Here is a 27985-nt window from a genome sequence, read left to right on the forward strand (position 1 = left end):
AGGCGCCCCTGTGATGCTCCCGGGGCCCGCGGCAGTGCCCGCCACCCCGCGGACGCTCACACGTTGGTCGGATGAATGAAAGGTGAGCGGGGAAGGCGATGCCAGGAGTCCAGGCGGGGCTGGAGGAGAAGACGGGGCTGTGCGGGGCCTCCGGGAAGAATCCGAAAGTACGAGTGTGATGCAGAGAGAAATGGAGAGGGGACGTCCCAGTGGCTGGAAGTGGGATGGAGGGACAGGACCTGGAAGGCCCGGGCAGGGACCACAGAGGTTTGCGGGAGCCGAGTGGGGCGAACCGAGCGGGTAAGGGCGAGACAAAGAGCCAGCCGCTGCCGAGGCCGATCGTGGGAAGAAATGGAAAAGGGGCGGCGGGGGGTGGGGTGGGGGAGGGCGCCGCGCAGGAAGGGGCGTGAGGGCCGAGGGGGGCAGCGCCGGGCGGGGCGCTGGGGGCGGAGGCGCAGGCGGCGCGAAGTTCCCGGCCTGCGCCCGGCGGTCCGCGTGCTGGCGGCGGGGCGGGAGGAGCGAGCGGGCTCGGGGCTGAAACCCGAAACCTCCGGTCCCCGCGCGGCCCGGAGGAAGGAAGCGGCGGCGGCGGCCAGGCGGGCGGTGGCCGGTCAGGCCCTGCGCTGCCGCGCGGCGGCCCCTCGGTGAGCAGAAGGGACGCGGGGCGGGGGGCTCGGGCGGGGATGGAGCGCGGCCGAGCTGGGGTTGCAGGGCGGGGATGGGGCCTGGGCCGGGGGTCTCCACGTCCCTGCCCCGCGCCTCGCCGTCCCCTCGGAAGTACCCCCAGCCCCACCCCGCGTGGCTTTTGGAGCCGGAGCTCTTTGTGGAAGATCTTGCGGGCGCGCCCCTCCCCGGCGGGCAGGGGTTTCCGACTGGCCCTGCCCGCAGCCTCGCCCAGTTTCTCCGACGCCGCTCAAGCCTCTGCCAGGACCCCCCGGGGAGGGAGGACGCGGTGCGCGCCGCGGACCGGCTGATTGGGGTTGTGGGCCCATGGGCTGAGGGGCGTCAGGCGTGCTCGGGGACAGGTGTGTGGGGCAGAGCGGCCTCGCCCCCGGGCTGGAACCCGTGAGCACCAGGTGAGCAGCATCCTCCAGCGGGGTTCAGGGCGCTGTCTCGCCACGCCGGGCGGCGCGGGGTGGGGGTGGGGGGCGCGCCCAAAACTCGCCGGGCTGCCCTGGCGCCTCTGCCCCTCAGTTCTGCGAGAGGGAGGTCCGGTTACCTTTGCGGGGACCCCGCCAGCCTTCGGCGCCTCTCGAGTCAGACCGTAACCCCGTGGAACCTTTGACAAAGGCCTGCGGGATGAGAATGTCGGCGGGATGGCCGGGGTGTCTGGGTGCGCTTCCGAGACTTCTGCTCTCCTGCAGCCGCGCCGCCGCGCACTGGCCTCACTTTAGGTCACGTCTTTGAGCATATTTTTTGGTGCTGTTTTGTACCTTTGATTGGTTTTTGCCAAGTGCTCTCAAAGGCAGGTCGTTTGAAGTCGCGAGCGGTGTGGTTTTGGAGGGAAAGGACCGTAGTTGCTGGATGTGTCCAGTGGGAACAATGGTAAGTAACACGGGGCCGGCGTGTGCCCGCGCGCGGGCCTCTTACCCTCAGACCCGGACCTGGAGCGTCCTGGGAAGAGCTAGTGCATCTGGAATAGGTGGCTTTCCCTTCGAATCATCCCACGGCAGCCACTTGGTGAGACCGGTGAGGAGAAGCGTTTCCCAGGCCCCGGGAGCAGAAAGAGGGGATGGAAGGGACCTTAGATCACGCAGTCCAGGCACTTAACTCCAGCTCTGTTTAACTGAGATTGCTGCCACCCATTTGGGTCACTTCCTCCAGAGCACCCCTCTCCGGCTGTCCTCGGCTGCACGCCCTCCTTATTTTATACTTGTGAGAGACTTTCAAGCACTTGCGCCTGCTTTTTTGTTTTATTCACAAAACAGCGCTGTGAAGCGGTGTAGACTCGCGAGGAGGGGAGGGGTTCCGCCCTGGAGCAGTGGTTCACTGGTGGGAGCTCCCTCCTGAAACCGGAGGGTTGCAAGTTCAGTTCCAGGTCAGGGCACATGCCTAGGCGGTGGGTTCGATCCCCGGTCCCAGTGCGTGCGATTCCCAGCCTGGGCGCTTACAGGAGGCAACTGACAGATGCTTCTTTCTCGCATCTTTTGACCTGAGTCCATCATGGGCGTGGCCCTGAACTCTGAAGACTTGTCCCTGTCCTGCTGCTTCCCTGCCTGGCAGGGAGGTTAGGGGCCCTGCATAGAGAGGCCTGCCTGGCATTTTAGAAGCTGAACCCCAGGTCTCAGCTACGCAAGTCGTCCTTAGTTGCAGCCCTCCGCGGTGGGAGTCTGAGAGACGGAGCTGGGCCTTGCGGCCAGAGGGGCCGAGCTCTTTGTTTGGGCTGGTGGAAGGCAGAATGGGCGGAACCGAAACCGACCTGAATGCCAGCCAAAGGAGGGTCACTTGTGTGGTGTAAACTCTGTGCCAGCCAGGCCTGCAGGAAGGCCGGTGGGAGGGCGGGGCGGGGTCTGTGTGCAGGGCTCGCCTCCCTCCTGCCTGCCCTCCCGTAGGGCGAAGGGGCAGGTGCAGGCACAGTGCGGCCTGATCTGAAATCGAGGGGGGCGGGGCTGGGGGGAGAGCTGTACATTTGTATGGGGAAAAAACTCGACTTTTTAAAGTTGGCAACTAATTCAAAACATTTTTCAGGGTGCGCAGGCAGGTTGTGGCCCCCGGTGGCCAGTGTGCACCCGCGGCGTGAGCCCTTAGCAGGGCTCACTGTCCTCCTGGGATGCAGTCAGCCTCGTCTGGAGCGGGGACGGCGTGTCTTCTCGAGGTTTTTCTTTGAGAACAACAAAAACAAAATCGACAAAACTGGAGAGGGCTGTGTCCGGGACCCGGCACCTGGAGGAGGAATCCCTGACTTTGTGACTCAGTCGCCCCGTGAAGTTTTTCCCCAGTTTCTCCTGGAAGTGTTTGTGATTCCATCAGTTTGTGAGGCTCTTTCTAAATTCTGGACTTTCATCCTTTTCTCGTTAGTAAGTCAGAGGTCTTGCCTTTTTGTGTCACCTTTGCTTATTGTACCTTTGTGCAGAAGTATTTAATTTTTATGTGCTTAAATCTATACTGATTTTCTTTGTGGCTTCAAAGTGTTTTGCTTTGGAAGTCCTTGCCATCTTAAGGTTAAATTTTCCTAAATTTTCTCTTCCTTCTGCATTCTTCCTTTGCTATTTTTTTATTTAAAAATATTTTGTTACTGTTTCTCTTCCCTTTTTTCAGTTTCTCGCCTTTCTGGCACCGGGGAGGTCAGGCTTCTCTTGGCCGGTGAGCCCTTCAAGCCAACGTAGCGTCTGAAAGTCCTTTCGTTTTCATAATGACTTTTTTTACCAAGGTTTTTTTGTTTGTTTGTTTTGGGGGTTCTTTTTTTTTTTTTTTTTTTTTTTTACTTTTCCATCCTTTCTTCCATTTAATGTTTAAAGAAATGGCACTGTAATCTGTCATATAAATAACTAAACCGAGGAAAGATACATCTACCTGAGGAACAAGGGAAATCCACAGAAAGAACGTTCTGGTAACAGAAGTAATTATCGGGCCAAGCGGGGGTGCAAGACAAAGAAAACTCTCACCTGATGCTCCCTCTGGCATGACTCACCGCATCTCAAGGACGAGCTCTCCTGCAGGTGGGAGAAGAGGCGGAAGGGGCACCTGGACCGTGGGAGCGTTATCGGGGGCAAAGCCACGGAGCTGGAGAGCAGCTCCCTGGGTGGGTGACCCGGCGTGGCCGCAGTGGAGGGTATGCTAATGCGGACAGTCTGCGGGTGCCAGAGAATGACAGCACATGATAGGGCTCGCCTAGGGGACCGTCGGCCTGGCAGCGGGTGGGAGTGGGGGCGAGATCAAAGATACAAAGATGAGATGGAAGCATCTGCCAGTCCTGGGGAAGATGGCAGACGGGGACGCTGGGGCGGCGGCGATGAGGAGGCGGCTTCGAGAGGCGTGAGTGTGAGAGGCCTGGAACCAGCCAGCACTGGCCGCGCGGCGCACACGATCTTACTGAGCAGGTCCACACGGGAGTCCTGGGCTCAGCCCTGTCCGTCCACCGACCAGGTCCCGGGACAGCGCCGGGCAGGGCCTCACGCCATCGGCATTGCCTGGCAGCAGTGGCCCGGGGCGTCCAGGTTTCCGCCTGAGAGATGGGGGGCGTGGTGGTGGTTTCTTTCTAGGGTCGAGCAACACGAGGAACAGCCCGTCGAGCCGGTGGGGTGGCGATGGGGATTCCATTCTGCACGGGTCGCACCTGAGGCTCCTGATGCGACACGGGGGACAGAAGGCCCCCTGGGCGGGTGGCCCTGAGCCGGGCGCTCCGGAGCATCGTCTGGGCTCTGGATGCAGATTTTGGAGTCGGCGTCGTTTCAGTGGGCACAGGGAGGAGGCTTCGGCGGGGAGAGGGGACACCAACTAGGGCTCCCTTTATTGCTCAGTTAGGGTTTACATCCAGTATTATTTTGTATTTCTTGCAGGTGCGCAGCATAGCGGTTAGGCAGTCAATGTGCTTTAAAAAGTGGGAATAGGACTCTCTCTTTTTTTTTTTTTTTTGCAAGGGCACCAAATCCAGTTGAAATCGACTTAAGCAAAAAGGGGAGTTACTGGCTCAGCGCGCTGAAGAGCTCAGGAGTGAGTCTGGCTTCAGGCGTGGGTCCAGGACTGAACGCGCTTCGTCGGGTCTGCTTTTCTCACTGCCTCGGGCCTCGGGCCTCGGGCCTGGGCCGCCCCTTGTGGCCGGGGCCTGGGGAAGCTGCGCTCCACCTCCGAAGGGAGCTCTCCCCCGCAGCTACCCCCGCCACTGTCCTCAGAAGCCGATTGGGCGGAGGGAGTTGGGTTATGGTTGACGTACGTTGTGTGTCACCTCCGTGAACTCGGACTATGAAAGGCTGACCCACAGGAAACTTAGGCACCTACATGTACAAGGGCCGGGATGGAGAGGAGGCAGCCAGTGCCTTTCCCCCGCAGCTGAGAAAGGAAGGAGCCCCCCACAGCATCTTGGGGAACCGTAACCCGCACAGGGCAGCGGGATGGCGGGTACGAGAGACCGGGAAGGGACGAAGGAGGGGGAGGCAGGGGGGCACAGGGTGGGGAGCAGTCGAAGGTGCCGAGGCTGCAGGGAGCTCAAGGGAGGGCCCACGGGGTGCAGCTAGGAGGTCGTTAGATACCTCGCCCAAAGCGAAGACAGCCGTTTATTATCGTAGACTTGACTGGGACGACCTGCTAGAGGGGCCGCTCGCGGCCCTGCCTGCCACGTGCATTTGCACAGAGCCCTGGGGACGGCCGGGGAAGGACAGAGCCGTGGCGACAGCGGAGTCAGGGCACCGGGGCCTCGTCCGCGACTCGGCGCGTGATGGGGGTAGCACGCCGCCCTCTTGGGTGTCACTTTCATCCGAAAAATAACGTGGCCAGAAGGACTTGCTTCTCGGGTCTGTCCGGGGTCTCAAACGTTGGAGCGTAACGGGTCTGATCACCTCACACGTTTTCCAAAAAACGAGGAATGTTTTTTCTATTGACTCGCAGATCAAAGTAACTATTACAAGTAGGGGGGTTATAAACTGTTTCCTCCCACATACAGAGGGCTGTTGGGAGATCAACGGGGAGACTGAGGAAGAATTTCTCAGCCCCCTGGAGGGGGAAGCATCCTCCAACCTGAATAAAAGCTCGTGCCAGGGCCCACGTGTCTGAAAGGATGCCTGAAATAGAAAAGGAAGCTGTCGATAGTAAGTGGTGGTAAGAGCCATTGTGGGGCTGGAAGGTCCCAGAAAGCTGTCTTTGGAATTGCGCTCTCACGGTGGACGTTGAACTCGCTGTCGCTCACATAAGCGGAGACGGGGAGGTAAGAGGCGTGGGCATGGCCGACGCTGGCGATCGCCAGCCTTTCCGAGGCTGCGTGGCCCTCGCCGCCCTGGTGCCGGCGCTTCAGCTGCAAAACGCGCGTGCCGACAACAAGCACGGAAAGAATAGTGAGGAGGCTGCCTCACTAACGCAGCCTGGGCCGGAACGGGGGTCGCGGAGGTGGTGAGACCTGGGGGAACCCCAGGTGCATTTCAGCAGGAGAACCCGCAGGCTCGCGGATGGAGCAGGCGGGGTGCGGAAGGAAATGGGGAGTCAGGAAACCCCAGCGTGTAGGCTCTGAGCAACGGGAGGAGGGGGGCGTCACAGGAGCCGAAGAGGGCGCGGAACGAGCAGGTTTGAGAGGCAGAAGGTGTGAAGTCTGGGTGTGGGCGCGGGGAGCCGGTGAGGCGGCGTGGGGTGCTGAGGGGCGGTCGCAGGGGCCTGTGGGCGGCTCCCAGCGCGGCGTGGCCTGCCGAGGCCTGAACCCGGGGCTCCTCGCCACACCCGAGGCTCAGGGGCCTGGTGACTCACCCCAGTGGCTCTGGCAGCTACGGCAGGTAGACTTGGAAGGGCCCGGGGCAGCTCTGGCCTCGCCTGACCCAGCTCCGCCTTCGGCATTTGCTGGGATCCCAGATCCCGGCAGGGTGGCCTGGGGCCAGTGCCTGAGCTGCTCAGGGAAAGCTGGCGTTTGGCTCTGCTCCCCTCTCAGGGCAGTGACCAGTCCAGGCAGGGCGTCCGGCGCCTGAAAGTCACTTCTGTAGTCGTGTCTCGCTCCACCTTCGATGGCTAAAGCTGCCCCTACGAGGCGTGGTCAGGGCACCGCTGCGTTTTCTCCCTTTTCCTTAAGCCCTCTCTCTGGGAGCCCGAGTCTCCCCTGCGGGCGTCTTCGCCACGATGTCAGCCGGTGGTTTGTGGGTTTCCTGGGAGGCCCGCACGGCCCTCCCCTGCCTGTGCCGACCGGGAGACTGGAGGGCGACCATGCGGCTTTCAGCATCCTGAGGGGAGGCCTGGGAGAGAGGCCAGCTGCCCTTTGAAGACATTCGGCGGATGGTCCACGGCTGGGAGTCCCACTTGGCCTAGAACAGCGTGTTCCTCTCATTCTCCCTCATGCACAAGCAAAACATGGGCAGAGGCGCTGGGTGAGCAGGAAGTTGGGTTTGGCTCACCGGGCGGCCCGGGAGGGTGCAGCCCCCGGGGCGCCATGTCCAGTGGCTGAGCCTCGGACGGGTCCCTTGCGGGGAATGCTGCGTGATCGCCCGTGACAGCAGAGGTCGCTCCGGGTGCCTCCCGTGGCTCGCCTCTGTTAGCGGGCGCGGAGCTGTGGCGCCCGCTCCTGCCCGTCTCAGGACGCTCCAGCCCCAGTGGGGGAGAGACGGTAAAGAGTGAGCAGGTGGCGCCCTGGGACTTTTTTTATTACGGTGAAGTACGCACAACATACAATGTACCACCTTAGCCGTTTTCAAGGGCACAGTGCGGTGGTCTCCCGTACGTCCCTGCTGTGCAACGATCACCACCAGCCGCCCGCAGAACTCTTACCCTCCTGCAAAACGGAAGCTGCGTCCCCAGGTAGCGGTCGCTCCCTAGTCCCTCCCTCCCCAGCCCCCGGCAGCCACTCCTTTCTGTCTGTGTCGCACGGACTTCCAAGTGCCTCGTCCTCTGAGTGGAGTCCTGCAGCGTTTGCCTCTCTGAGCCTGGCTTATTTCCCTCAGCGTCATGTTCTCAGGGTTCCTCTGTGTTGTAACATGTGTCAGGGTTTCCTTTTTAAGGCTGGATAATATTCTACTACAGGGGCGCAGCGGCGGGTCCCCCGTCCCCCGGGTCACCTTAGCGCAAAACGAGGTGGTTTTCAGAACCTCCTTCCCACCTGCGCCCATGCCAGCTGGGGGCCGATGGGTGTAAAATGGGTTGAGGAGCTGAGAGGAAGACCTGTCCTCCCCGCTCAACCCAGACTGCGGCCCAAGTAGCACCGTAGGGACCTCGCCCGGGCTTGTCGGAAGGGGCGCTGAGGAATACCCGCGCCTGGAGGGCTGTTCCTCCAAACAGCTTGTGTGCCTGCACCTACCCGTCGGCCTTTGAGCTGTGCTTCAAACCCCAGGTCCTGTGGCTTCCGAGTCTGTTCGCTGCGCCCCCAGGCCCCTCTGTCGTTGTGGCAAATGCCGGCCACCGCACTAGGGGCAGGGGAGGAAAAGAGATTTTCCCTCTTTGAGTTGAGGAAAATCAGAGCGTTCTAGGTCAAACTATGAGGTGAGCCGCAGACAGGACAACTGAGACAATGACATCGGAGAAGGGGAATACACCCTTAGAGGGGAGGCGTCTGTCCTTGCGGACCGCGGCATTTCTGGAATTAACTTCTTGGGACTTACCATGCAAACCGATTTATAAAACAACAGACGCCTGTCTCAGGACTCTCTGGCCGTTGCTTCGTGTTTTAACCCAAAATGATGTTGGTCTCTCAGTCGAGGCTCAGGCTCGGCTTTGGACGGCTTTGAGGCCGCTACCCGTCCTGTCCCCGGGAATGGTCGAAGGGCTGAGGGCGATGCCAAGAGAGGACTGACCGTACGGAACCCGTGGAACCAGGGCAGTGATGCCAGGTAAAGGCTCGGCTTCCCCTGTGGCCGCCTGGGAGGGAAGCGTGCCGGATGCGTGCGTCAGACCTCAGCCGTGGGATGGCCGCGCTGCCGCTCGACGTCGGAGCGCGGGGGGGATTCATCTGGCCCGGCAGGACGCAGTGAGCGTGGCAGCGGAACAGCCTTGTTGTGTCAGGCAGCCGAACTGGCCTGGACAGTGGAAATGTGAGTCACTCTTGAACTTGCTTCTTTCGATGGGCCCTGGCTTGTCGGGCGCTGGGTGAGCTGGCTGCCTGCCGGGAGCCTGGGTGGGCTGGGGCCTCCCAACCCCTCTCTCCTGTTCTTTAAAAGTGCGCCCCGTGGGGCTTCGCTGGGCGGCGGCCTCCGCGCTGCAGGCTCCCGGCACAGGCTGGGGCCCTGGGTTCCCCTGGGCGGCCGGGCCCGCCCCCTGGGTGGGGTTGGACCGGAGGACCTCGGGGCCTGCGGCCAGCCCTGGGCTCTGGTGTTACAGATCACCAGCAGGCCTGCTGGGACAGCCCCTGGACAGTGACCAGGTCAGGGAGTACTTTATTCCTTTTTTTAAAATCCTGTTTTGCCTCCTGTTTTTATTCTTTTAGCGTTACCTTCATAGCGGTCAGCCGTGTTTGCCTGCACGATGAGAGCCTTTTGAAGGCTAGTCATTCATCAACAAAGAATCCGAGGTGCCCGCTGTGCGCCAGGCCCCCGGCCAGGGCTGGGCAGTGGCCGTAACGCAGGCCCCGCCCAGGACGAGCTCGGGGCGTTCTTGCCCTCGCCGTGCCTCTCGGGGCTTCTGCCGTGCTCAGCGTTTTAATTCCACCCGGCTTCCAAAGCTCCCAGATTAGCTCCTTGGGTGGCACTTGTTGCTGATACGTAACTTTCTCAATTTAAATTTTATATATTTTTTTGCAGTTCTTATTTGGGTTTATCCAAACACTCACCCATTTCTTTTCTAACACTGATTCCTCCCCGCCCGCCCCCGCCCCCGATTTCTGGACTCGGTTTCCTCCATGAACGCAGATATTCAGTCAGGAGCTACTGATCAGCATTCCGGTTTTGTTGGCCTCAAGCGTATGTGATGTCCTCTCTTGAGTGATGCTGTAGGACTTAGAGCAAGAGGTCTCGGCATGTCCCAGAGATTTTTTTAAATTTTAATTTTGGGTCCTGTTTCATCCGGCGCGTCTGTGAATTTGGAGAAGGCAAGATGCTCGCACCGGCGAGCCTGAAGTGACTCCCGCAACAAACGAAAGACGCTACGCTTTGCGTGGAGGAAGTGGTTACACCTGCTAAAGTCCTTCTAGTCATTTGCTCGTTGGCCTTTTATTTTGTGTTGTCGATTTCTCGGCCCTCCTGACTGCATTCTGGGGAATTTCCTTAGGCCTATTTTTGTATTTATATTTGAAGAGAGTTATTACTGATCATCTCCAATGACCAATGTAACAATATAGGGGTCTTCCCCACCTTTCCCTTGTCTGTAGTTCGTATCTCCTGCCCATGGGAGACCCTCAGTTCCAGCACTCTGAGAGTTGTAACGTTTTTCAGCAGCACTAAGAACACCTGACCCCCTAAGTCAGCTGAGTAGTTCTTTCATCCGTAGAAGGTGTGCCATTGGGGTATAGACGGATGCGGTATTTAAAAGCTATTGACTTAGCCTTTTCTCTCTATAGTTATGTCAGTATATTTGTGTGCCAATGTATTTTTATTTTCCTTTCTCCCTTATTTCCAACTTCTTTTAAAACTCGTGCCTTCGTGAATAAAACAACCGTGGGCGTCTGTGATTCCGTGTCTCAGGGACCTGTTACATCTGCGGGGCAAACGCCCGCGAACAGCCGTGCTGGGTCAGGGCCGCGCGTGTGTCCTGGTGGGCGCTGCCACGTTCCCCTCCGTGGACGTGGCGCCCGGCGTCCCCGTTTGGGGTGGGAGCATGCCTGTCTCCCCCAGCCTCGCCCGCAGGTAGTGCTGCTGGGCTTCTGCACGTTCACTGGCCGGAAAGGAAAGAAGTGGTATTTCAGTGTTGCTTTAATCTGCGTTCCTCTCTTTTTGAATGAAATAGGACATCTTTTCGGTGTGTCTTTGTCTGTGAGTTCTCTGTTTATCTCTTTCTCTGTGAATTGTCTTTCCTCCCCCACCCCCATTTTATTGAGATGTGATTGGCATACACACTGTATAGGTTTAAGGCCGTAGGACATAATTATTTGAAATACTTATATGTTGTGAAACAAGTATCCCAATGTGTAGGAAACACCTATCACTTCACATCGTTACAGATTTTTTTATGACTTTTATCCATTTTTCTGTCTTTTTTCATTCTTTTCCTTGATTTTTTTTTAAGGAATTCTTTATAAATTAGAATGATCAGTCCTTTTTCTGTCATGTAAGTTGTATTTTCTCTCCCTTTTTCATCTGTCGAGCGACTCATGGTCTGTTTCCTTGGCCATGTGTTATCATCAATTGTGCGGTTGAAGTAACAGGCTTATGTAGGGCCATGTTTTGAGACACCAATTACAGGTAACAATTTACTTACAAGAGTTAATAAAATGGAAAACTCACAAAATAAAGACAAAACCCAAAATGACCTTTCCAAGCCCCAGGCAAACAAGGCTCGTCTGTAAAGCGTGTTCATGCCAGGACAACGCTGGAGTTAACATACTGCATAACTGAGTCAAAATTCAGAATATTTTTGCAGCCGGGGCCAAATGCACAGCCTACCAAATTGAGTAGAAATAACATTTTGTGTTTAGACTTCAAAACATCCAGTTCATAGGTTCAAGACTGGGGGCGCCGGGCTGCACTGAAGTCCGTGCGCGCACTTCGGGGTTTAGTTGACCACGCACGCGCTTGTCCGGAAGCCTGGCGGGATGCTCCGCTTGCTGAAAGAAAAGGTGTTCCCAGAGCGAAGAGTGGCAGCTCCTGCTGCTCAGGGAGAAATGGCCCCCGGTCCTCGACGCTCACCGGACCGCATCCTGAACGGGGTGTTCCGCTTTGGGGACCAGAAGTTGAGAGGGTCACGGACATCCGCGAGCAAGTCCACGGCAGGGAGTCCGGGGTGTGACGGTCTGGGAGGCATCTCAGGAACTGAGAGATTTTATCTGGAGAAGGGAAAGCAAGGAACCCCTGAAGCATTTCGGGACCACACGTGGAGGAGAGGTCAGAATTGTTGGGTCGTGCTCCAGCGAGCTGGCCTGGGACCCGTGGTCGTGGCCCCAGGGATCAGGCTCCCTCTGAAGGGAACCTCGTCAGTGGGTGCTGCAGGTGAGGGCGGGGCTGCTCGGAACCTGCCAGCTCCCTGCGGCCCAGGAGTTTGGCTAGAAGTGCCGGGGCCCGCGGGAGGGTTCTCTGACGGAAGCGTCGGGTCGGCCTAGAGGTCAGCCAGCGGAGGGCTGCGGCTGTGCGAGGCATTCTAGGCGCCTGGTTCTTGTCTGGCTCGTGCAGAGCCATGTCTCCTTTCTTCCTGGTATCTTCCGTTTGTGCAGAACCACAGCAGGTGGGATCTTTGGGCTGATGTAAGCAGACAAAAACCTCGGAAAAAGGTTCATCGGTAGCCTTTAATGTTAACGCGTGTCAGCGTTGCGTGTGGGCCAAGATGCTGAGCAGCTTCTGGGCGCAGGCGCCGTGCCTTGCACAGGACGGGGTCAGGGCCCAGGCGGCAGCTGGCCCCCCACCTCCCCTTGATAGCCAGTGGCGGCCGTTGTCCGTCGGCTGCAGCGATAGCATCTCAGTGTGAACGGTACTTGCTTAAGCCCCCTGCGCGGGGTCCTCAGCGCAGCCCCCACGGCGGTCTCATTGTCAAACTTGAGTGGGCACATGAGCCAGGCGGGATGGGGCGCACGTGGAGAGCACTGGGGGAGCCCAAGGTGCCCGGCTGCCCGGCTGGCGAGCGCCAGTCAGGGACCCCCTGGAGGTGCGTGGTCTAAAAGCAGCAGCCCCCCACCCGCCGTGTGCTGCCCATAAACTGCTTGGAACAGAAGCGCCCGCCCCTGCCTGCTGTTTCAAGTGCAGATTCCTGGGCTGCACCTCTGGCCTCAGGGACCAGAATCGAGCGGTGGGGCCATCAGCCCTGTGAGCTGGCACAGCAGGCGATTGATTCTTTGGTACCTTCATGGTTTGAACCGCTCGCCTCGGTGGGATTAATAGGGTTGTTTAGAACAGAGGGACACGTCGCTCAAGGGCCACCGGCAGCCGCACGCAGCATAGCTGCCTCCGTAGGGCTTGGTGGGGAAGGCGCGGGGGGTGGGGGAGCTCTGGGCGAGCCGGCGGCCGCTCTCCTGCCCAGGTGACTCGATCCCACTCGATGAACCCTCTCCTGTCCCCTGCTCTCCCCTGCCCTTCCAGACGACCAGCATGCTGCGCCCACCCCCCGCCCTGGCGCGCTGACCATGAGCCTCAACTCCTCGCTGGGCCGCCGGAAGGAGCTGAGCAACCTCACGGAGGCGGTGGCCGGCGGAGGGGGCGTGGTCGTCGCTGAGTTCATCGCCATTGTCGTCATCACCGTTTTCGTCTGCCTGGGCAACCTGGTCATCGTGGTCACCTTGTACAGGAAGTCCTACCTCCTCACCCTCAGCAACAAGTTCGTCTTCAGCCTGACCCTGTCCAACTTCCTGCTGTCGCTGCTGGTGCTGCCCTTCGTAGTGACGAGCTCCGTCCGGCGGCGATGGGTCTTCGGGGTCGTCTGGTGCAACTTCTCCGCCCTCTTGTACCTGCTCATCAGCTCGGCCAGCATGCTCACCCTCGGGGTCATCGCCATCGACCGGTACGCTGGCCGCACACCAGGGAGGCGAGGGATTAAGGGCAGTGTGCGGAGGGGACCCTCCGGGCGGCGTCTGGCCCAGGACGGTCACGCTGAGTTCCCAGGGAGGTGCCCGGGGAGAGGGCGAGACAGCGGAGCTCAGCCTTTGCTCCTGTCCCCCCAGCTAGAGGCCCTTGGGTTTTTTCTCATCATAGTTTTATTTTTTTTATTAATTAAATGTTTCTTTGCCGCCACATTCTGTCCAGTGCCATTGAACACGGCCCAGAGCCCTCTTCGGGCCGCGTGGGAGAGGCCGCAGCCCGGCCAGAGGCTGGCGCTGGACACCTGAGCCCAGCGCCCGTGTGTACGTCATCTGTAATGTTTGTATGTTTTTACATGTGATTCTCTCTGTAATGTTATTCTTCAAAAGAGGTTCCATGGTTTAAAGAACGTTCTAAAGACCTCAGATTCTTAGCTCAGAGATGGAAAGCAGGCTGAGGACGTTAGAAGGAGGTTAGACCTGCTGTCTGCTCTCCGTTACCTACTTGGGTCAGAGCTGGGCTGGGCGGGGCACAGTCCCCTGTACAGGGACCTCCGTGCAGGGAGGAGGGGAGCAGGGGAGGCCGACGGCCCAAGGAGTGGAGACGGGGGCCCCCGGGAGAGGCTGCGTGTGCTTTCAACAGTCAGGGTCGTCCCTCCTGGTGGAGTCGCGGACGCCGCTGGTCGGACGCGGCCCTGCCGAGGCCCCTCGGCTGTTCCCAGCAGGTGCGTCAGGCCCCCGCGTCGCGCTGGCTGTCCGGGGGCTCTGCAAGCCTCGTGGCCCTGACAGCGCCGGTCCACCCCCAGCTTCCACTGGCGGGTTGGCGTTCTGCTGGCGGTCACGTCGTCGTTTGTCCCAGGCAAATGGTGCCCTTCCGGGGCGGGGGCGGGGACAGGGAGCGGAGATCCGGGTTCCGCCCGACTTGCAGAATTGGGGAGGAAGCTGGCTGGGGACTCGGGGAAACGCAGAGAGGACGAGCCTGCGATGCTGTCATTGGGGGCCGTAAATCCCCGGGTTCTCTTGGGACCATGGGGATTTTAGCTGGATTGCCTGAGGCTGGGCTGCCGCTGGCTGTCCGTCCGCAGGGTGGAGGGCGTAGGGTGAAGGAAGCGACGGGTCATACCCCGGCGGGGTGCGTGGACCTCCGGAGCTCGGACCGCGGCCCGTTAGCTACCGAGAGGAGGACCCGGGCTCGGTATAGTCGCTGTGCCTCCGGGGGCGGCGTCCGTTGGCGTAGGTTTGTCCTTCTTTGCAGCTGACCCCTCCATCAGAACCAGAATCTTTATCAAAGTTGTTGGTCTCAGGCTGGAGAGGAAAACGTTGGCGCCCGTACATGCACCACAGCTTTTGAGTTGCCCGTGGCATCGGAAGAGCCTCTTTGGGAACCAGGGTCGTGCTCGGGTCCCTGTCCGAAAGCGAGCCGCCCCTGTAGGACCGATGGAGACCTTCAGAAGACGCTGGGGGCCGGAAGCAGAGGGACCCCCTGATCCCGGCCCGTTCCCCCGCGCGGGAGAGGGCGTTGCTCTTTCCTCTGTTTCCCTTTGAATCTGCAGCGAGGCCTACCTGAGGCTTAAACTTAAGTCTCAAGTCTGTGAAATCCATGTTTTGGTGGGGAGATGAGAAAATGTTTTCTACCTCGATGGAGGTGTAGATCTGTGCATGTCAACGTACATGCATTTTACCCCCGGGTCCCCCTAAAACCAGCGTCACTGCCCCCGCCCCCCGCGGGTGTGGGCTGCGCTCTGGCCCGTCTGGCGGGCTTCCTGGGGCGGGCGGGCCCCTGGGACTCGGGCGCAGCTGGGAGACATCACTGTCACATCCACTGGGCTTGCTCACGCCAGAACCCTAGTCAGCCAGTGATATAAACACCATTTGTTACAGCAAAGCAGAGTCTCACCATAAAATAATGGCAGTCACGGGGTCTTGAGAACAGCCAGAAGACCGCGTTGCCGAGGACAGCTTACTCATTGTAATTGTTCTCACGGCTGCCAGGCCGGGCTGGTCCAAGGAGCAAGGGACAGGTGGCGTGGCCGGCCCGGGCTTCCCAGCCCACCGTGCTGCCTCCCCGAGGCGTCTGAGGCCGGGGGCCCCGCACATCCTGTCGGGGGGCAGAGGACGGAGAAAGGAGCCTTGATTCTCCTTGGAAGGGAAGGGCACCTCCCCAGAAGTGACCCCGCCACCTCCCCTCACATTTCATTTGCCAGATGATGTCACACAGGTCAGCGTCTCGACCGGTCACCTGGCAAGGTGACCATCAGAACGGCCCGATTCGACCCCCAGGACTCAGACGAGCCCAGTGTCCCCTGTGGTCACAGCGCTTTTCCAGGAGCGCAGACAAGAGGGGGCCCCACCCTCAAGGCAGAAGGGGAGCAACGGGGTGGCCCCGCCCAGACCTCACGAGCGCCCCCTGCCCTGTGCAGGGTGGCGCAGAGCTGGCCCGATCGAGGCTCCGTGGTTGTTTCACAGATGAAGGAACAGGGGCCCTGAGGGGGCACAGCGGCTCCCCCAGGGCCCGCAGCCCGCAGAGCCCCGTCTGAACCCAGACCCGGGCAGCTCCGGACGCCGGCTCCCCTTTCTGTGCCGCCGCTGGGCCCAGTGACGTGCAGACCCAAGTAGCAGTGCAACATAGGCACGGCCGTGCCAGGGCCGCGGGCAGCCGTGGTGGGTGCCGGGAACGCTCTTTCCCGGCCAGACCTCAGCGGCGTGAGTCGGGCAGCCTCAGGGTGACCTCTGAGCCGTGTCCCCACGTGGCGACGCAAGGCGACCCTGGCGCAGGAGATGGCATCACGGTGATGCGTGAGGCTCGTAGCCACGGTCATTCCTGACATCCTGCCTGCGTCAGGCGGCATCAGCCTGACTCCCCGTCCCTGTCACGGGCCACGCTCCTGTGGGGACGCCCCTTCACTGCGCGGCCTTTCCTTTGGGCCAAGTGTCTGGGCGGGGGGCGCGCTCGGCCCAGGGAGGCAGCGGGGGCCGCCCTGCTGCGTTCTCTGCTCTGACGCCTCTCTCGCCTCCCGCCATCCCTTTCCAGCTATTACGCCGTGCTGTACCCCATGGTGTACCCCACGAAGATCACGGGGAACCGAGCCGTCCTGGCGCTTGTCTACATCTGGCTTCACTCCCTCATTGGCTGCCTGCCACCCCTGTTCGGCTGGTCGTCAGTGGAGTTTGACGAGTTCAAGTGGATGTGCGTGGCCGCCTGGCACCGGGAGCCCGGCTACACCGCCTTCTGGCAGGTCTGGTGCGCGCTGTTCCCCTTCCTGGCCATGCTCGTGTGCTACGGCTTCATCTTCCGCGTGGCCAGGGTCAAGGCCCGCAAGGTGCACTGCGGCACCGTGGTCACGGCCGAGCGCGACGCGCAGCGGCCCGGGAGGAAGAACTCCAGCACCTCCACCTCCTCCTCCGGCAGCCGCAGGAACGCCTTCCAGGGCGTCGTCTACTCGGCCAACCAGTGCAAAGCGCTCGTCACCATCCTGGTGGTCATCGGGGCCTTCATGGGCACCTGGGGCCCCTATCTGGGCGTCATCACCTCGGAGGCCCTCTGGGGGGAGAACTGCGTCTCCCCGAGCCTGGAGACCTGGGCCACATGGCTGAGCTTCACCAGCGCCATCTGCCACCCCCTCATCTACGGACTCTGGAACAAGACCGTTCGCAAGGAGCTGCTGGGCATGTGCTTTGGGGACCGGTACTATCGGGAACCGTTCGTCCAGCGGCAGAGGACGTCCAGGCTGTTCAGCATCTCCAACAGGATCACAGGTAACGTGGGCGCCTGTCGGGGGAGGGGCGCTCCCCGCGGCCCAGCGCAGGCTGCGGTCCCCTCGGCCGACACGGTCCCCTCGGCCGGCACGGTCCCCTCGGCCGGCACGGTGAGCGTGGAGGTCTCACACTGCCTGCGGCCTCAAGGTGCCCACGCGCAGGCTTCCTTTGGGGACGTCCCCGAGGGTCCCCGAGCAGCTCAAGGCAGGGGACGCCGGAGCTCAGTCATCCGTTTTCTCTTACCGCAGCCGCGTCCCGCCAGCCTCGGGGGTCACGAACTCGTAATTCTAGGGTCATGTCGGAGGGGGGCCATCCCCTGGCCACGCTATTGGGAGAGAGGCGTTGAGGGCGTTTACCAGGTATTTCCGGAAATACGGCTGCAGATCTTGTCTCAGGCTGACGACTTTGGGCGACTCAAACACTCAAGTTGACGTCTCCTCTTCAGGAAGTAGGAAGGTCGCCCACCTTCCCTCTCAGGCGGGTGGAAAGCACAGTCCTAATTGCCTCCAGTCCTCAGTGACGGTGATGATAGGACACTCTCTCCGTGAGGCCAGCATCCCTGGTTTATTCCGGGCTTGATGGAGTGTTACTTTTTGAGAGACGAAGGAATCCTGGGACTTTTTTTTTTTTTTTTTGTGGTGACCGAAGGAGAGAATAAATCCCCTGTATCCCAGTATTTGAATCCCAGAAGTGCCCACTCCCCCAACACATGCAAGACCCCGTTGTCACGTGTGACTCGTGAGCCAGGAGCACGTTCAGGGTTTGCTTTCGTTTCACTGATTAACTTCTCAGTTCAGATTTTGTAATGTCGCTTATCTTCCAGGCCAAAAAAAAAACAAACAGTAATAATAATTAAATGTTTCCTATTCCAATGACGTTAAGAGTGAGGAAGGGGGGGGAATGAGGAGGGGGGGGAATGAGGAGGGGGAGGGAGGGGGAGGGGGTAGACAGAACAGAAAGAAACGTCTGCTTCTCGGGCCAAGATTTCCCATGCAAGTGGCCGGGACTGCCCGGGAGTTGCCCGCGAGGCTGTGGGGACGGCGGGGAACGCCAGCTGTGGCCGGGTTGGCAAGTTCAAGGCAGCCAGCGGTCTCCAGCTCATTGAGGGAAAAGCCGGTTTGTGGGCTCATCTGGGGTTGAAGAGTGTGTGGGATAAACGCTGTTGGCCTTCTCCCGGAATGGGAGCTGGTGGGGCCCTGCTGTCTCTTCCCTGGAGGTTCTCGGGAGGAGGCCAGCAGCACCAGCACGTCTTGGAAACGGCGCAGAATGCAGCGCCCACCCGCTGGGCACCCCACCTCCACTCCCCCACGGGTCCCTCGGGCGGAGCCAAGGCGGAGCAGACCCTGGCCTAGCGCCCTCTGTGGGCACAACTTGGAAGTGCAGGAGACGCCTCAACCCCAGTCCCAAGCCTGCCCCAGGCCTCCCCCTAACCCTAGGTGGAGGTGTCCAGCTTGCGCCCAGCTCCCAGGCTGCGTGCAGCCCGGGATGGCTGTGAACACGGCCCAACACAAAATCGTAGATTCACTTAAAACATTATGAGATTTTGTTTGTGTGTTTGTTAGTGTTTGTGTATTTAATGCGTGGCCCGGAGACGCCAGGCGGCTGGACACCCGTGAGGGTGCAGGACCGTTGGTTGTCGTCCGGGACCCGGAAGGGTGGATGGTAAGACCTACCCCCAAAGCCAGCACGGAACGACCGGAAGGCCGCCTTGCCCTCGGGCCGCCCCATTTGCATGGGTACCCGCAAAGCCTGACCCAGGGACCGGGACTTGGGATCATCATCCTTCCTGACCAGGCCTGTGGGCAAAGGCCGAGTGGAATTCCCGAAATACCCGGGACCCTCCCGCCGAGCCTGGGAAGCCAGGCGCTTTCTGAACATGTTGTCAGGCTTTGGCTTCGTATGTACATGTCAGCCCCCATCAGTGGGTTTTGGTTGTCTCACTCTGTGAGCCTCCCGTGAAGTGCCAAAGGTCAGGTGTTCCCTGGGGTGCCCGCTGTCACTGGGCCACCAAAGTAGCGTCTGCTGGCGAGGTCTCATTAGCGGACCCCCCTGGGCCCCGCTGGGAATTTTAAGGGCGGCCCGGACGTCGCGGGAGGGCAGCCTCTCCGAACGGCACTCGCCTAATGCTTCTGGGGACCAGGACCCCTCCTCGCATTTCCTCAGGGGCCACGCCTTGCTCCTGGGCGCCTTTGCCAGGTCTGGGCTGGAGGGCGGAGGGGCCGCGCTGGAGGCTCCGAATTTCGCCCCTTGCTTCTCCAGCCTCCTTTCCTGGGGGCCCCCGGCGGTCCCCCAGTTCCGTCACAACGCCTGTTCACTTGCTGGAGGAAGGGCGCGCCTGCTCTTCCAGCCCCAGACACCACTCGTGATTCTTCTAGCTGCCCCAGGCTCTGACCCCTGTGGTCCTGCCTGTTGCTTCGAGCCTTTAAAAAAAACCCCGAAAGCCTTTGTAATGGGTCGGATAGGTTATTTCAGGCGAAAAACCTCAGGCTCCTGCCCCCACCTCAGTGGCAGGTGACCGAGGGACACAGAACGGCGAGGCCACCGGGCCGCACTGCCCCAGGCCGGCTGGCTGAGCCGCACGGGTCTGGCTGCCACGCTCCTCCCGCCGGGGGAGACCGGGGCTTGTTCCTGGCTTGGGCCGCAGCCTCAGAGACAGTGTCCAAACCCCACTGTGGCCTCAGCCTGCCCAGCTGGCAGGAGCTGGTGCTCGCCAGCTCCTCCCCGGGCCTGGTTCCCTGCAGGGACACAGGCCTCTTGGCCGGGGGGTGGGGGGGTGGAGGCGGTCGCCTGGTGGTCTTCTCGGGCCCCAGCCGACCACACCCACCCCGGGCGGGACGGGAATTCCGAGCGTGATGAAGGGGAAGGTTGCAAGCAGCCTGCCCTCCCCTGCCTCCATCGTGCCCTCCTCGGCTCCGGAAGACAGTAGGTCTGTCACCAGTCCCCACGGAAAAGTCAGGTTAAAAGTCAAGGGTGCTGTGCCCTCCTCTCTGAGGGTGGTCCTGGCCAGCAGGGCCTCGGTCTGCCAGGCTGCAGGTCTCCCTTGGCAGAGGGGGCTTGGGTGTCCGATCCCGGAGTCCTCATTTCTGGGAGCTCCTCTGTGCTGCCTCCACGCTCTGGCGGCCTCTTCCGCTCACGGGTCGTTGTTCTCTCAGCCTTCCCGGGCTCCCCTGCCTTGCCCGCTCTGAGATCCCTTTCTCTGTCCTTACTTTTTTATTCCTCTGTCTCTAAAGCCAGCGCCTTTCCTCATGTGCCTGGGGTTCTGGGCTGTCTCTCCGTCACAAACAACAAGGCCCGGGCAGGCGGCACGCGGGCTGCAGGGCGTCTGGCCGTCCGTTTCCACTGTCCCTGAGGCCAGGCCTCCGGTTCCCTCCCCTCCGCTGTCCCGCTGGCACCGGGGACCCACCGCTTCCTGCGAAGACTTGCTGTTGAGCCCACCTGCCTGCAGAGACTGCCAGGCGCCCCTTCCTGAGCTTCGGGGCCCGGGGTGAGAGCCAGTCTCCCCAGCCTGGGCCCACCGCCCATGCCAGCTCTGCCCCTTCTGCCCACCGCCCCGCTCACAGGCGCTCTCTCCTGCTCTGGGGTTTAAACTTCTGGTAAAAAATTCCCTTTCGATGTTCAAGTGGGATTTCAGGAGGTTGGCGGGCACTCCGGTTCCACGTCGAGCTGGAGAATCACCCAGGACTATCCACCTGTTTTCTCCCCCGCCTGCCTCGCCGGTGTGACGTTGTCATGGGAAGGCCCCTCTGGGGACCCGTCCCCCGTGTCACAATGCAGACAGCGCTGGGCCAGGAGCAGGGGCACAGCGGGGAAGGCAGCAGCAGAGGGCTTGCTGCCCGTCGATGGCTTGAGAGCACGTTTTGCGGGGAGGGGGGGCCGGCCGCCGAGGGGCGGCAGGACGTGCAGTCAGTGCCGACTTTGCCTTTCAGACCTGGGCCTGTCCCCACACCTCACGGCGCTGATGGCCAGCGGGCAGCCCCTGGGGAACAGCAGCAGCACAGGCGACACCGGCTTCAGCTGCTCCCAGGACTCAGGTGAGCCTTGGCCAGGCGGCGCCCCGTCTGCCTCCCTGGCGCGGCGGTGGGCGCGGGCGGGGGCCCCTCCCGAGCCGCGTGGAAGGAGCGTGGGGGCCGGAGTTAGGCAGGGCCTCCCGTCATGGCTTGTCTTCTGGGCCTCAGTTTCCTCCTGTATAAAACAGGGATCTCAGGTCTGTTCTCTCGGACGCCTGGGGTGGTTATGAGATTCAAATTAAGCGAAAGCCTTTGAAAAGTAAAAATGCCAAGTGATTGTGTTCTGACTATAACGACCGGCAGCCTGGGCCGGCTCTGGAGTCTGGCTTTTCACCATGAGCTGCGTGATGCCAGGCACGTTGCTTCCTCTCCTAAATCTTTGAGGTTCCACATCTGTGCATCAATCAGGGAGAGCAGTCACTGGGCCGGGTAGTCCCAGCAAGGTCCGCTACCCTCCCTGGTCACGTCGTACGTACCCTGCGCTGCAGGGCCCGTGAGGTCAGGGTCTCTCCTGGCTGCCCGTGGGGAGCTGGCTGCCACCTCTGTGCCTGCCACGCATGTTGTCGGGCTCTCAGGAAGCCCCGGATGGGGGGCGAGAGGGCAGAGGCCGGCGGAGTCTTGCCACCAGCAGTCCGTGGCTCCGTGAGGCTGGAGAAGTGCCACACGTTAGCTGGCCTAGGGCTCTGGCATGGAGAGAGCCTCAGGGAGCCCTGGGTCACGAAGCACCAGGCTGGGCAGTGGGTACTTTGCTGGCAGCTTTAGAAAAGTCATCTTTGCCTTGACCTATGTTTCTTTGCCTGAGCCTGTGTCATGGAACTCTGGGGGGGCAGGCCGTGGGCAGGCACCAGGACAGGCCTTCTGTCCCGGAATTTTCCCTGAGAATGTTTTCACCTGGCAACAGGGAGTGTTGACCCACTGGTCACGCCACCCCCTGTAGTCCCGAGTCCCTTGTGTGGTTTGAAGGAAGGGAAGGGTCTCTGTCACCCATCGGGTTATTCCCCCCATTCTCAGACAACCAGCAGGGGTCCAGAGACACTGTGACGTTCAATCATTCCACAAATGTTTGCCAAGCCCTTCTCTTGGCCAGACATCACTGTGCTAAGTTCCAGAGACACAGCGGTGAACTGCCCTCCTGGGACTTTCAGTCTGGTGGGGAGACAGATCTTCCATATACTTGAAATGGGTACGTGGCGTGGCATAGGAACTACACCTCAATAATTTTGCTGTTCAAAGATTGTGAGAGACTTCCAGTCAAGATGGCGGAGTAGAAAAACACTGTTCACCTCCTCCCACAAGCACATGAAAATTACAACTAAATTATAGAACAGCCATCATTAAGAACCATCTGAAGATAGCCAAACAGAACCCTCGCAACTAAGGATATAAAGAAGCCACAATGAGACTGGTAGGAGGGACAGAGGCACCGAACGGGAGGGTCTCACACCCACATGTCACAGTTAAGAATCAGGAGGGATGTCGCAACTGCACAGTGCCCCCTGAGGAGCGGGGGCCTCAGCCCCATGCCCTGCTCCATAGCTCAGAGCACCAGTACCAGGAAGAGGAGTTGCCCAGGCTGTGGAAGTCACCAGGGATTCAATCGGGGTGAGACAGAAGGGTGCTGCAGACCCAGGCGTCCTGTTTAAGGGCCTGAGCTCACAAACGCTCACCCTGAGCTCCAGCAAAGGGATAGCAGCTCAAAACCACCAGGGACGTACCTGGAGAAGCTAAACTGTCTGGCTTCAGGGTGAGGGCTGGCGGGGCAGCTCTCACCGGGACAGAAGGGCGGGCAGGTGCCATTGCCCCGTTGTTGAGCCCTCTCGTCACCCGGCCTTCAGGCGTGGGCACCAAGTCTGAGTCTCCATCATCCTGGGTCTCACCTCCTACCCGACCCAGGCGATTCCCTGAGACCTCCATCTCCCACCCATCTTGTGCACTGGCTGAATCTTTCAGTGGCTTTTCCTCACAAGTGGCCAGCCTCTGCTGGTGCTGCAGACTTTCCTAAAATTTCTCAATGGTCCACAGACCCTCAAAAAGCAGCATCTGGCCTGTGCACGGTCTGTAGCTCTTGCTGAGTGGCCCCAAGCCCAGCAAGAGTAGCAGCCAGCCTCAGTTCACAGCATAGCCTCTCCCAGGCACCTTCATTTCCAGCATAGGCAACTACCAACTGCAGATCACTTCGTGGCTCCTGCAGGTGGCCTCAGGCCAGGCACAGGCAGCAGCTGACCTTGGCTTGCACTGAAGCCCTCCCACAAGGCGCCAAAGCCAATACACCCAGTGGTCAGCTTCAGACCACACCAGAGCACCACCTAACCAGCTCCACAGACAACACACCCAAAGGGTGGACTCAGCTGGAACCTGAGTCCCACTGAAGTGAGTCCTGCTCCATGGGGTCTGCCCCTGCACAATGGCTCATCCACTGTGGTCATGGCCAGAAAACCTGAGGTCAGTCCCACCCACTGACATGCCAACCGCAATCCAGGCTCAACTACAACAGGAGGGTAGAGACAGTCCGCACATGGGACACCCATGGAGCATCCAGCTCAGGTGACCAGGGAGGCTGCACCACTGGGCCTCATAGGACACCTCCTGCGCCGGGGCTCCCTCTGAAGGCCGGGAGGTGTAGCAGCTCCACCTAACGCTTATAGAAACAAGCACAGGGAGGCGGCCAAAATGAGATGAGGAATTATGTCCCAAATGAAAGAATGGGAGGACGTCAGAAAAAGAACTAAATGAAATGAAGGCAAACAGTCTGCCAGATGCAGAGTTCAAAACGCTGGTTATGAGGATGCACAGTAACATAGGGGAAGAACAGATGACCTCAGGGAGAACCTAAGAGGCAGAAACCATAAAAAAGAGCTAGTCAGAAATGAAGACTACAGTATCTGAAAAGAAGAACACATTAGAGGGAACCAACAGCAGATTAGATGAAGCAAAGGATTGAATCAGTGCTTTGGAAGACCAGGTAGCAGAAAACACCTACTCAGAACAGCAAAAACAAAAAGAATTTTAAAAAATGAGGATAGTTGAAGGGACCTCTGGGACAATATCAAGTGTAACAACGTTTGCAGCATAGGGTGCCAGAAGAAGAAAGAGATCAAAGACTGAACACCTGTCTGATGAAGTGATGATGACTGGAAACTTTTGTAACCTAGTGAGGAAATAGACATACAAGTCCAGGGAGTGCCGAGTCCCAAACAAGATGAACCCAAAGAAGCCCGCAGTGAGACACATTACAATAAAATGGCAAAGATTAAAAACAAAGAAGGAATCTTAAAAGCAGCAAGAGAAAAGCAGTTAGCTACCTACAAGGGAGCTCCCTTAAGACTGACAGCTGATTTCTCAACAGGAAAATTTCAGGCCAGAGGGATTGGCATGAAGAATATTCAAAGTGATGAAAAGCAAGGACCTACAACCAAGATTACTCTACCCAGTAAAGCTGTCGTTTGGAATCAAAAGGCAGATAAAGAGCTTCCCAGATAAGAAAAAGCTAACGAGTTCATTACCACTGAACGAGTATTACATGAAATGTTAAAGGGACTTCTTTAAGCAAAAGAATAAAAAACATATCTAAAATATGAATAATAAAGTGCTAATAATTATATTATCTATCAACAATTACTTCAAATGTAAATTGATTATATTACATACAAGAACAGACACAAAATTGGTTAAAGGGTTAAATGTAAGGCCTGAAACCATAAAACTCCTGGAAGAAAAAATAGGCAGTAAGCACTTTGACGTTGCTCATAGTAATATCTTTTTGAATATACCTCCTCAATCAAGGGAAACAAAAGAAGAAAGGAACAAATTGAACTACATTAAACTAAAAAGATTTTGCACTGCAAATGAAACCATCAACAAAATGAAAAGACAACCAACCAAATGGAGGAAGATATTCACCGCTAATGCATATGACAAAGGGCTAATTGCAGAATGTGTGAGGAACTCATATAATTTACAAAAAACAAACAAACAAAAACCTGCACAAAAAAATTGATTAAAAAATGGGCAGAGGACCTGACTAGACATTTCCCCAAAGAGGACATACAGATGGCCAATAGACATACAAAAAGACACTCAACGGCACTAATCATCAGAAAAATGCAAATCAAAACCACAACGAGATCTCTCCTCGCACCTGTCAGAATGGCCATCATCAGTGAATCAACAAGCAACGGGAGCGGGTGAAGATGTGGAGAAAAGGGGGCCCTTGTGCACTGTCGGTGGGCTTATAAATTAGTGCAGCCACTATGGAAATCAGTGTGGAGGTTTTGCAAAAATCAAACATACAACCACCATGTGATCCAGCAATCCCACTTCTGGGTATGTATCCACACAAAAAACAAACTTAAAACGAAAGCACTAACTTGAAAAGATATATGCCCCCGCATGTTCCTTGCAGCATTAATTACAACAGCTGAGATACAGAAGCAGCCCAGGTAGCCACTGATGGGTGATCGGATAAAGAAGATGTGGTACGTATCTACACTGGAATATCATTCAGCCATAAAAAGAATGAAATCTTACCATTTGCAACAACATGGATGGACCTAGAGGGTATTATGCTAAGTGAAATAAGAGAGAGAAAGAGGCCTACCATATGATTTCACCTATATGTGGATTCTAAACAAACACCAGATAAACAAAACAAAAACAAACTCATAGAGACCGGGGCGAACCGAGGGTTTCCAGGGGGGAAGGGGGCTGGGCTGCGGGGAAAAGGTGAAGAGGGATTAAGAGGTAGAAATTGGCAAGTACAGTCACAGGGCTGTGGCGCACAGCACAGGAAACATAGTCACTAACATTGTAGTAACTGTCTGATGCCCGGTGGGTGCGAGCCATATCGGGGGCCACTCTGTAAGATCCATACATGTGTGACCACTGTGCTGGACACCCGAAACTGATAGGATATTGAACGTCAACTGTAATTGAGAAATACATATTTACTTAACGTATTTTAACCACAGTAATAGAAATTCAGACTGTAAGAGGAATCGCTCAAAATGCAAAGCTCTTGTCCTGGGCCCCCTCCTCCACGCAGCCCTCCTCCCCTGCCCCAGTCCAGGTCTGGCCCACGGAGCGCTCCGCGTGCGCCCGCTGTGGCTCGGGACCCACCACTACGTAACACCTGTTACGTGACTGAAGCGGCCCCGAGGGCCGGCTGCGCCCCCTCGGAACGGGGCGCCTCAGCGTTGCTTTCCTGGGCAGCTGCTGCAGGGCAGCTCGGTGCACTTGACGTGGGGTGGCATCGGTGGGAGAACGCGTGCCCGGTGGTCGGGAGGGGGTGGGTGAGGAGGAGATGGCCAGTGCCTTGTGCACAGCCTGACCTTGGTTTCAGGGACAGATGTGATGCTGCTGGAAGACTACACGTCTGATGACCAGCCTCCCTCCCACTGCACTTGTCCCCCCAAGAGGAGGAGCTCGGTGACCTTCGAGGACGAAGTGGAACAGATCAAAGGTCAGTTTCAGTGGCTGACAGCTTCCCGACAACACGGGGGAAGGGAAGGATGTTGGGAGAATGCGTGGCTCTTCCCGGTACCCGCCTTCACCCGCCGGCAGGCGGCCCCCAGCCCTGCAGTCTCCCTCCAGTCCTCGACTCCGCAGCCGCAGGACCAGGCCGCTGCCCAGCAGGCAGGCCGGGCTGTCGAGCTCCACCAGACACACACGTCCTCAGACCGACCCCGTCCTCCCCGCGGTGAGAGGCGCGGCAGGGACAGGCCGCATCCCTCCCCGTCTTCATTTTGGTTGCCGTGTCCTCATCCTGTGGGGTCGGGCACCTGAAGCTTAAATGGTACTTCCAACCCCGAGGTTGTCCATGACCTTGGGGACCTGAGCCAGGGCGGAGAGGACAGAGACGGCATGTGGGCTTGCGGCAGTTTAGAGGCAGGGACTTGCTGCTCCAGGGAGCCTGAGCACCGGAGAGCTCTCCCAAAGACGGCATTTCAGTGCCGTCGGTAGGAAGTGTCTATCGAGCCTTTCCCGTGAGCCAGACCTGGGCATCTGGGGAGGAACGGAGGGCAAATTGCAGACGCTGGGAGTGGAGGTCTAACTGATCCCCGCTTCGTAGAGGAGAAACTGGGGTCAGTGCCAGTCCCTCCGAAATTTCGCAGGCAGTAAGGTAGGGAGTCAGGACTTTGGCCCGGGAACCTGGCTTGCCCCCGCCCCCTGCCTTGTCTGCCTCCCCTCCGGGGGCAGCAGGAGAGTCACCGGTCCCTCGCTGACCTTTTCCCCTCCTTCTCCCTTAGAGGCTGCCAAGAACCCCATCCTCCACGTGAAAGCCGACGTGCACAAGTCTTTGGACAGTTACGCAGACAGCTTGGCCAAAGCCATAGAGGCTGAAGCCAAAGTCAACCTATTTGGGGAGGAGGCTTTGCCCGGGGTCTTGATGGTGGCGCGGACTGTCCCGGGGGCCGGCTTCGGGAGCCGCCCGGGAGGCCGCATCCTCGCGAGTCAGAAGCTGCAGCTGCAGAGCATCGAGGAAGGGAACGTTCTTGCCGCAGAACAGAAATGAGGGCCTCAGGGTGGCCTGTCCCCTGAGGTGGATGCCCGCGGCCAACCCGCTGAGTCGGGGCCCGGGAGCAGGGGGCAGGAACAGCACCTGGCGCACAGGCACCTGAAAAAACACCAAGAACTGTGTCCGGGGCCGGAGGCTTCAGGGTCGGCGCGAGCCCCCACGTGGGCTTCTCGCAGACCCCGTGATGGGACCAAAGGCATCAAAAGCACAAAGAAAAGCAGATGGAGGTGTGGCCGTGGCTTTCTGGGCGGCGGGGCGCGGAGGGGGGACTCGGGCCCAGTCTGGGAAGGAAGCACCGGGTGGGTCGTGCTCTGCTCTTGGCAGCCCGCACGCCCGCACCCTGTCCTCGAGGCGGGGGCCCAGGGGGCGGGCCTTCCCAGGACGCCCAGGCCTCTGCGGGGTCCCTAGAGGAGAACCCAGCCACAGGGCCCTCACGTCCCGTTCCCACACCTCATGGCTGGCTGGGATGTCGCCTCGGAGGAGCCCCCTGCTGGTGCC

General features: G+C 59.0%; 1 protein-coding gene across 1 annotated transcript; it reads left to right on the top strand.

Moving 5' to 3' along the window:
• GPR161 (G protein-coupled receptor 161) lies at positions 1-27735 on the top strand. Its single transcript, XM_054587564.1, has 6 exons — positions 1-82; positions 12777-13194; positions 16242-16966; positions 20893-20997; positions 26312-26431; positions 27219-27735. Exons 1-6 carry the CDS (start codon positions 76-78, stop codon positions 27482-27484), a joined length of 1641 nt encoding a protein of 546 aa, XP_054443539.1. The 5' UTR covers positions 1-75; the 3' UTR covers positions 27485-27735.
• The last annotated feature ends 250 nt before the right edge of the window (positions 27736-27985 follow it).

Source organism: Pteronotus mesoamericanus, unplaced genomic scaffold, assembly GCF_021234165.1.
Source record: "Pteronotus mesoamericanus isolate MK-2021 breed Mesoamerican mustached bat unplaced genomic scaffold, CSHL_Meso_final scaffold_1186, whole genome shotgun sequence".
In the NCBI taxonomy this organism is placed as follows: Eukaryota; Metazoa; Chordata; class Mammalia; order Chiroptera; family Mormoopidae; genus Pteronotus; species Pteronotus mesoamericanus.